Source organism: Antechinus flavipes, chromosome 3, assembly GCF_016432865.1.
Source record: "Antechinus flavipes isolate AdamAnt ecotype Samford, QLD, Australia chromosome 3, AdamAnt_v2, whole genome shotgun sequence".
In the NCBI taxonomy this organism is placed as follows: domain Eukaryota; kingdom Metazoa; phylum Chordata; class Mammalia; order Dasyuromorphia; family Dasyuridae; genus Antechinus; species Antechinus flavipes.
In genome coordinates this window covers 620,989,194-620,999,333 of record NC_067400.1, presented here as the reverse complement: position 1 = coordinate 620,999,333, position 10,140 = coordinate 620,989,194, and the positions used below count along the sequence as shown (strand labels likewise).

Here is a 10,140-nt window from a genome sequence, read left to right as displayed (position 1 = left end):
ATGACTAATTTATTGGAAGACAGTAACCTTCTTTAAATAAAAGTTAACTTTTGCAAAGACTTGCTTCATTTTATCCATTTGTTGTATTTCACTTATAACATAATATATTCCTGATATTAGTCTTAATAAAGTACCAAATTCACAAGACCTTTCTCTTTTTCTCCATATATTGCTTATCTATCTTTGTAGAAAAATATAAAATTTTCCCCTTACTTCACAGGTACAAACAATGATAAACATTTCTCAATGGCCTATCCATTGTCAGTGCAAACTGCTACTCTCAACAACCCCTCATAATGTATGACAAACACAATCTCTAAAGTAGAATGAGAATACTTAATTAATATTTCAGGATTATTAAGGAAGGAAGACAAGAAGATTCCTAATCAAAGGTTATCTGAATAGACTGAGATGTATAAAAAGTATTTCAATGCTTAAAGCTCTTTCTATATGTTGATATGATAAGGATTATAGTTATGATTAACATCCTTTAGAGTTCCTAAAACTTAGAATCATTTGATCATTTTGTGTGGTGATATGTCCTTAAAGATATCTGCTTGTAAGAGTAGAAATCAAATGCTGAACAATGGCACATCCAGAACAAAAAGGGTCTAGGAATCTTTTCTTTCTCCCAAATGAGCAAAAGAAATGGATAATTTGGGAATCACAACTGATAAGCACAAATGGACTTATTGCTGGGAAACATGAATCCAAGAGAGTTGACGTGGGAAGCAACCACTGAGAATATTTATCAAAGTGAACATGATAAAATGAAAAAAATGAAGTGATTGAATAGAAGGAGACATAGGTGCTCATCAACACCAAGATGGTGTAAGTGGCTCTAGTCTCAGGGGACCTTCTTGACAGAAGGCTAGATCTATGAATATGCTGGACTTGTTGGTGATGCCTTTGTAGAAAAAGCATCAGGTACCCACTAGTAATGACCATAAAAACCACACACAGAAAATCAGGAACAGAGTACACAATTACAAACAATGAGGCATTGAATGAAGCTAGAGTAAAGTCTGAACAGAATCCCATATTCCATATCCTTGTAATGTTACTACTTCCTTTAAAGTTCTGCATATTCTCAAACATAAATGTATTTGCCAGTATGTGTAGGATCCAGCAGAAAAGACAGAAGGGGAAAATGCACTTTGAAGTGTGGGTTTTGAGTTCTGACCATATGGAACAGGTAAAAGGACTGATGGTAATAATCTGAAAACCACTCAGAAGGCAAGTGACAGTGACAGAAAGACTACGGGCCACTCGGTGGAAGAAAACAATAAGTCTACACCCAATACGGTCCAAGAAAATTTTCAGCCCCAAACTAACCATTGTTTGAGGGACTCCCTTCGAAACAAGCCCTATGGCATTGGCCAAAACCAAGTGGAACAAAATGGAGTCTGTGGTCCTCAGTCTTCTTCCAGTTAGGAAAACAAAAGCACAGTGGCAAAGGATGAAGAAATTTCCCAGTACACCAGCTCCTGTCTGGATGAAGAAGATAATGCCTAGAACTAAGTCAAGAAAATTAATTATATTACTGACTGAAGTAGAACTGTTTTCCGAGCCAGAGGAAAAAAGAAAGAAAGGAAAGAAAGAAGGAAGGAAGAAAGGAAGAAAGGAAAAAAGGGAAGGCAAGAGAGAAGGTGAGAGGGAGGGAGGGAAGATAGGAGGAAGGAAGACAGGGAAAGAGGGAAGGAAGGAAGGAGGAAAAAAGGAAAAGAAGGAGGAAAGGAAGGAAGGAGAGAGAAAAAGAGGAATGGAGAAAGGGGGGAGGGAACAATGAAGGAAGAAAGGAAAGAAAGAAGGGAGGGAGGACAGGAGAAAGAGAGGAGGGAAAAAGGAAGGAAGGAAGGAAAAGAAGAAAAGAAGGAAGGAATGAAGGAATGAGGGGACCAGAGGGGAATGGAGGGAAAGGTGGTGAGAGGAGAGAGAAAAGAAAGAAAAAGTAATGCTTTCCAACATTCCTGGAGACCACTTACTATTAAGAATGAATCAGATTTATGACTCTCATTCTGATTTATATTTATTTAATATTCCTATGATAATGAATAGGGTGCAGACACTGAAAAAAAAATTCACCATTTCACCAGGCCATCAGGAGACTTTTTTCAGTCACTAAAGGTAATCAAGGAGGTTATGAAAATGCTCAATTTTAACCCAAATGTCCAGAATAGAAAGAAAGTTAAGATAATCCACTACATATATAGGCTAAAATTCAATAAAAATGCCAAATAATGGAGCTCAATAGATTATTATAAAAATCTAGATCCTATATATATATATATATATGAAGAAAGGTTAATTGGAGAAAAATGTGTTACTTTTTTTTAGAAGAGGCAAAAAGGAATTGCTTTCTCATGAGAAAGGACATAGCCAGTGTCAACTAAAATGGCATCAGCAAAGGAGTGCTGAAAATGTGTTATTTATTAGAAAATATGTATTGTTCATGAGACAGGAAAAAAAATGTAGGTATATTTAGAAATAGAAGAACCCTCTGTTATGCATATTGCACCAAATGATCATTATAAAGATAATAAAACAATTCATATTGAATTTTTAGATATCAGCAACATAAATGACATATCTAAAAATCTTTAGAATGTTGTTAGCATGAAAAATAGGGCAAAATTTATTACACTGAAAATCTCTGAGAATAAGAAATTGAATGATGAGTACTTTGTTAAATGTTAAGCAAAAAGTATGTTCCTACTGAAAAAAGGACAAAAATAGCCAAGACAACAATGTAAACAAATATAAGATGATAAAACAATTTGAGTCGAAGCAAGAACTTACTTGACAAAGAAATGAATGTAATGAAAATTAAAAAAATTTTTTTCTTAAAAAAGGAAATGACCAAGTTTTAAAAGGAGAAAAAGGACATTAGAATAAGACTAAATGAAAGTTATCCAAAACTATTCCATGAAAACAGATAATTTAAGTAAATTTGCTATTTTGAGAGATTTAAAATACCAAAATACACATACAAAAAATAGACAGCATAAGCAGGTTGATCATAGAGTTGGTCTAGATTAGTGGAAGTTCCTAGATTAATTTATAAATTAAAAGCCTTAGGATTCAAAAATTATTAGGCTGAAAGAATGAACACAGTCATATCACAATTCCTATTAAAATAATGCACAAAGGAATCTGGAAAATATAGCAAAAGTGAAAGTTGAGAGGCAGGATTTGCTTTACCAAGCTTGCAAAAGCATAATATGCCAGTATCTATTTAAACAATAAATAAAGCACTGTGATACTATAGATAGAGGGACTTCCTAGGCAGCAAAAACACATACAACCTCTGACATAATGGTTTTGTGACCCTAGACAAGTCTGTATTCTTTCAACATGTCAGATAACTCTCAGACGCAAAGGTTCAGAAGGTATTGAATTATGGGAAAAGCAAGATCCTTACTGGGAATTCCTTATACCAAAGAAAATTTAGAAAGAAACAAATACAATAACTTATCATTATTGTTGTTGTTGCTGTAATTGTTATGGTGGTATTGTTATTTTTGTTGTTGCTGTTGTTGATGCTGAGGTTAGTGCTAATAGATAAACAAAAATAAATTATTTAAAGATAGCACAACAAAGATTTTATGTGGAAACATTGCCTGGTAATTTTAAGACAAGAACACAAAAAGAGAGAAATCATAAGCACAAAATTACAAAAGCACATGAGAAATCAGTGGGCAAAGTTTGTTTTGTTGTTGAGGATCACATTTGGAGAGAGTGCTATATTTGGAGACAAAATAAATTGAGTTGAAATCCCCTTGTACAACCCACTCCTGCTGATATGACATTGAACCAATCTAGACTTAATTTCCTTATATAAATTTACAGAGTAGGTTATATATAAATGTTTTTTTCCCCTTCATCATTATCATTAAAAAAGAGGTTGGAGTAAATTGTACCAAAACTATTTTCTATGTCCAAATATAATGATTCTGTAAAATATATGGTAAAAGAAAAATGAAAACAAACAATAAGGCATCTCCCCATTATTTTCTATTTTTTTCTATTTTTAAACTTTTTTATTTTAAATTTTAAATTTTCTATTTTTAAAAATTTACTACAAAATGTAGAAATTAAGAAATAAAACAGACAATATTGTAGTTCTGATTTTTATCACTACCAACAAAACAAGTCATTCTTCTATCTCTCATTGACACCAAATATTGGGTCCCCAGGGGATGATGTTTTTCTTCAGTTATTTAAGAATAATTCTGAAGGATTGGGGTTTACTAGGTTATTTATGAGCCTCTATCTGCTACAGTCTCTATAATAAATCTGTTAAAACACCTCAATAATCATTTCAAAAAGATATTTCCTAAGAAGATGCAACAAAAAAGTCTGTACAATACTGGTACTTTTCTAGAGATACCATTCTTCCCAGTTATTCTGCTATTCACTCTGGTGGGAGGTGGAAACTTAATTCTCTGATAGCTCTTCCAGTCACCTGACCATTGCATCTTGGACTTGTATTAACTAAAGTTCAGTAAAGAATAAACAGAACAGAAATAAAAGTAATATGTGCTCATAGAGCATATGCTTGGTGGGAAAGGTACAGTTGTTCAATCTTCCTATTCAGTAACTCACTTCTAGGATAAGATGTACCTGTTGTATGTAAACCCTGTTTTGATTCAAGATGTCTTGAGTTATTAATCCTGCTGAATCTTTAACCAATTAGCATGATTTTTTTCTATTTGCACAGTATGCAGAACTACATATTGTCTAGAAATAAACTTGCCAAAGCTACACTTACTAAAATGAGTGCAGGTAGAGGTTTTCCGTGAATTCTCTATAGCCCACCCAAAAGGGCAGATGTTAGTATTCTATAAGGAAGGGAAAGGTGTCATTAGGTAGTCTTTTAATGGAGAAAATAGATATCTGAGACCTTAAAACAAATTTATTCTATGTTCATCATATTTACAACATGCGCTACTTGCACAATGATATTCATATTTTATTAAATAATTAAAATAAAATATTTGCCAGTTTCACAGGGGGAAATATTTTCTCTTTTTAAAAAAACTTAAATTTATTTATTCAATCTTTTCCTAAATTTCTCCAGTAAAATAATTTAAAACTTTTTTTACATTTTTTAAAACTTTTGAGCTCCAGATTCTCTCTTTTAAACCCACCCTCAGTTCCTATTAAGAAACTACTGTGAAGTTATGCAAAACAGTTCCAAAAAGTCTTGTTGTGAAAATATAGATTTCCCACCCTAATAAAAATCAAGAAAGATAAAGTGTGTGTGTGTGTGTGTGTATGACAGAGAGAGAGAGAGAGAGAGAGAAGAGAGAGAGAGAGAGAGAGAGAGAGAGAGAGAGAGTATTCTTTAATTTGTATTCAGTCACAATCATTTTTTTCCTGGGTTTTCATCATACATCCTTCAGACTAGTTACAGATTACTTTATTGCTGAGAATAGCAAGTTATTTAAAGCTGGTCATTGCAAGACATTGCTATTAGTTTGTATATAGTCACTTTGTTTGAGTTATGGAGGACCTTCCAAGTGTTTTTTTTTTCCCTGATAGCATCCTGCTCATCATTTCCATAGAACAATAATATTCCATGAGAATCACACACTGCAATATATTCAAATATCCCCAATTGATAGGCATGCCCTCAATTCACATTCAGTCCTCATAGTTGCCTCTGTAAATGCAGATGGCTCTCTCCATCACAAGTTTATTGGAATTTTGCCTCTTTTTCATGACAGATAATTTGCATCATTCATTTCTTCCTTTTCTTTTCTCCCAGTACATTCCTCTCTTACCCCTTAACTTCATAATTTTCAGAAGAAAGAAACATTTTTCCTTATCAAATATCATAACTTTGGAGACAGAATACAAGAGTTCTTCTTTTGTAAAATGGTTTGTAAATATATTCATACTTATATAAAAAATGATTTTTTTGCTCTGAGAAAAGAGCTGTTACAAATATTTTCCTTTAAAAAAAAACCTCTTTTAGTTTTCATGACTAGTACTGTCATTATTAGGTCAAATGATATGTATGAATTTATAGCCCTTTGGATATAGATCATATTTTTTGATCATTTATCAACTGAGAATAGCTCTTTTTCATATAAATCTGAATCAGTTTCCTCTATGTTTGAGAAATTAGGCCTTATTAGAAAAAATTGTTTCAAAATTCTTTTTTACAGTTACAGTTGCTAACTATTTCTCACCATTTATTCTATTCTTTCTCTCCTTTTTACTCTGTTCATCTTCAAAAGTGTTTTACTACCAACCACTCCTTCCCCCAATATGCCCTCTCTTTTATCCCATTCCTCTTCTATTTTCCTTCAGGATAAGATAGATTTATATATCCATAATGAGTGTGTATGTTATTTCCTCTTTAAATCATTTCTGATGAGATTAAAGTTCACTCTCTCTGCCTCTTTCTCTCCACTGTAAAAGCTTTTTTTTTGCCTCTTTTTTTTTATAATAACAGCTTTTTATTTTTCAAAATGCAAAGATAATTTGTAACATTCACCCTTGCAAAATCTTGTGCTCCAAATTTTCCTCCTTCCTTCCTCCTGCTTCCCTAGAGAGCAAGTAATCCAATAAAAGTTAAACATGTGCAATGCTTCCAAATTTATCATGCTGCATTAGATAAATCAGATCAAAAGGAGGCTTGGGGGACAAACAAGCAAACAACAACAACAACAAAATGTGAAAATATTATGTTGTAAATCACATTCAGTTCCCATAGTCCTCTCTGTAGATGCAGAAGGAAACTTTTTTTTTACTTATCAAATATAACTTTGGAGACAGAATATAAGATCTTATTTTATAAAGTTGTTTGTAAATATACGTATATAAAAATTAATTCATGCAAACTATTAAAATAGAAGATAGAGGTAGCATTAAGTTAAAAACAAGACAAGAAGAAAAAGATCTGGATGCATATCTGCATGCAGATATTACTGTTGTGGTTAATTGTTTGTTGTTGTTTTTAAACACTCTTAAGAAGAAATAATGATTAAAAAATAAAATACACAAAACAATTTATGCAAAACATACAAAATACACTCTAAATTATAATTTGAAATTTTACATTGAACATATGATATGAGTCAGAATAGAATCATTATAATTTACAATGTCATAAATTTCTACAGAAGTGGAAAAAAGCCCTCTATTTTTCTATATCAGTCGCTTTCTCTTTCTATCTCTAATCTCTGTTTCTTCCTGACTTCCTATTTGTCTCTTTCTGTGTGTTTCTCTGTTTCTATCTCTCTGTCTTTCCATCTTTATTCTCTGTCTCTGCCTTTCTCTCTCCTCTTCAATCTCCTCCATTTCCAGAGAGAATCAGGAAAAAGAATATAATTATATTTACTTAAATCATCCAATGTTTCATATGAAGTATTCTCATTTTTTCCATCGTTTGCCTTTAGATGATCAGAGTAGAGGTGAATGAATTTCTGCCAAAACTGCCATTCCACAATACAAACAAATAACACAATTTATATTCTCTGACAAATAGAAATCCATTAAAAAAATATTGATTTCTTTTACTTTTCTTAGAATCTCAATTTAGAAAATTTTTTGTTATGATCCTGAATTTCTATACCCAGCTATACAATGAGAATTTAGACAAAAGCAAAAGAAAAATAGAACAAAGAGATAACAATCAACAAAGAGACAGCTCTCTCCAAATTTATAATACATATCTTTATCTGGCTTTCTTCACTTAAAAATTCATTTATCTAATTGAAATTATCCAGGTTATTCCTAAAACAAACAAAAGATTAAGAATTTTGTAGATAATCCTGATTGACCCATTCAGGCAGACCATAAAATGTTTGCATAAATTTTAATGCACTCTCAAGGCTAGCCTTACTCTGTTGATTGTTCTTGATCAAGTGTTACCTCAGACTAAACTAGAGTCTCTGTCTGAAGAGGCTGCCTTAACTCTAGTCCAGATTATTCCAAAGTTTCCATGACAGGGCCACTTTAAAAGGATTACAATAATAATTTCCAAAAGAAAACTTTTTCCACAATCTTTCTTCCAGGAACCTAGAATATATTCTTCCAATAAATAATCACCGTCCATACTTACTTCTTCACTTCAGACAGATTTTTATAATTTTGTCTTAATCACTTGAAATATGATATTGGCTTCAAAAATTTTTAAATAGCATTATTTAACCAGAAACGTTTTGAAGGGGGGGGGATTGCTACTTATTAATCCAGAGGACAAAAAGGGTTGAACTAGATAGGATATTTAGCAGCTATTAGAAATCTTACCTAAATTTGCCTGTGATGAGATGGTTTCATTTCCATGACTCTGTGGTCTCAGAAAAGTTGCAGTCATCCCATTTCTAAAATTTTGGGGAAATTTCAATCTTGGTTCCAGGAGAAACATAAGGAAATCTCATCTGATAGATTGATCAAATAACTGGAAAAGAATCATTTCAGGGACAAACTGAAAAGAAGTTCATTTGAAGTTACATTAGAATTCCCTTCCCTGGAAAGTAACTCTCCAATCCAAGAATTGGTCTTTCTTTAAGTAACATTTGTGTTTCCATATTCAGCCTTTTTAGCAAAGCTTACATAACCAACAAGCAGTAATCTGATGAGATTGGAGGTCAACAGGAATGCTTTTCAAAAGAGATGAAAGAAAAGAGGACAGGAAAAGAGAAGTTTTAGGTAAACATTTGGCATTCAAATATCACTGGGAACTAATAAAATATTTGTTCAAGGAAAGAAAGGGGAAGGTGAACTTTTAAAAAGTTTTTTGATAGTTGCATATGCAGTTAATTTAAAAGGAGAAAGTAGAAAGGATTTTACATTCCATTTTGCTGTAGTGATGATCACTATATATATATATATATATATAAATTCTCTTCTGGGTGGTGGATTGAATAACTCCACAGTTCACTTCCCACTCTCTATCTATCAATCAACAAGAATTATAAATAGAATGAAAGAAACATTCCTTCCTGAACCAATGACCTATTAATTTATGAAATAAAAGGGTATAGATATGAAGAAAGTGGGATTGAGGATTAAAATTACATTTGGATGAATGGGCGCAAGAGTAATTTGAATCAAGAAGGTTAATCAGGGGCAAACTGCCATGACTCAAATGGGCTGCAATGGGGAGTAGGACTTGGGGGTGGTGGTAATTCCTATAAAGTCAGTATTTTTCTCAATTTCTGAATTCTGAAAGAAAATGCCTGAGCCTGCTTTAGAGTGCCTTCTTTATTGGCAGCAAGGAGAATATTTATAACCCATTCTGCTTCCCCATTTATCTCCAGGAGAAGATACATTGCTCTGCCTCTAAGTCTCTGATTAAGAATCATATGTAGGAACCCACTCACCAAGCTGGGCTCTGTCACTCAGAGGATGGATATGGAAGGAGACAGACAGAAGTTAGTTATAGACTCAAGCTACTAGATGCCTCCAGAGATGTGATTATCTTCTCAGCTATATGATAAGGGATATTGACTTCATGGGATCTCAGAAGTGTCAATGAAAGTTTCAACTTTGTCCCAGGTGTAAATAAACATTAACTATTTTGTTAATTAATAATAATAAACTTACCAACAATTATCACTAACAATGAGTAAGGCCAAATTTTTTTCTTAAAAATACAACTGGGAGGAACTTGAGAGTGAAACTTCTGTAGGTTCCCAAGGAGAAAGGGATGTGAAATTTTACTTATGGTTGGAGAGGAGAGATACACTGAAGACCAGGTGAAGGTATATTCAGGGATTTCTTTGCACTGACTTGGATTTTGAAAGTTTTATTAACTTTCCTATCCTGAGAATATACGTTTCAAATCATTTCAGTCTCTTTCACTAGCTATGATTTCTTGAATAGGGTCAATATCATTAAAGACACTGTTCTCATCTACTCACAAATATTTTTCAAATCTCTGTTTTCAAAGCCTCTTCATCCAACTGAAAAGGACCAGCAAAAAAAATTAAGCTTGCACTGTAGCAATTAATGGGGAGAAAAATCTACTCCAGTAGTAACCATGTTTTTTACTTCTCCTCTCCTTGGAGACATCTGCCAAGCAAAGATTCTTGAAGTCAGAAGCAGTTCAGTATTATCTTGAAAGTTATATCTAAATTCTAGCTCTAAAACTTAAGAGTTTCATAATCATGATTGGGACAATTC

At 32.7% G+C, this 10,140-nt stretch overlaps 1 protein-coding gene across 1 annotated transcript in view; it reads right to left on the bottom strand.

Annotated features, from left to right (window-relative positions):
- Positions 1-520: 520 nt before the first annotated feature.
- LOC127557587 (vomeronasal type-1 receptor 1-like) overlaps positions 521-10,140 on the bottom strand; it is a 73,320-nt gene continuing 63,700 nt past the window's right edge. The window contains exons 3-5 of the mRNA XM_051990895.1: positions 1,184-1,491; positions 669-907; positions 521-579 (exon numbers count right to left, since the gene is read on the bottom strand). Of these exons, the coding sequence (XP_051846855.1) occupies positions 521-579; positions 669-907; positions 1,184-1,491 (606 nt within the window). The remainder of the gene's footprint in view (positions 580-668; positions 908-1,183; positions 1,492-10,140) is intronic.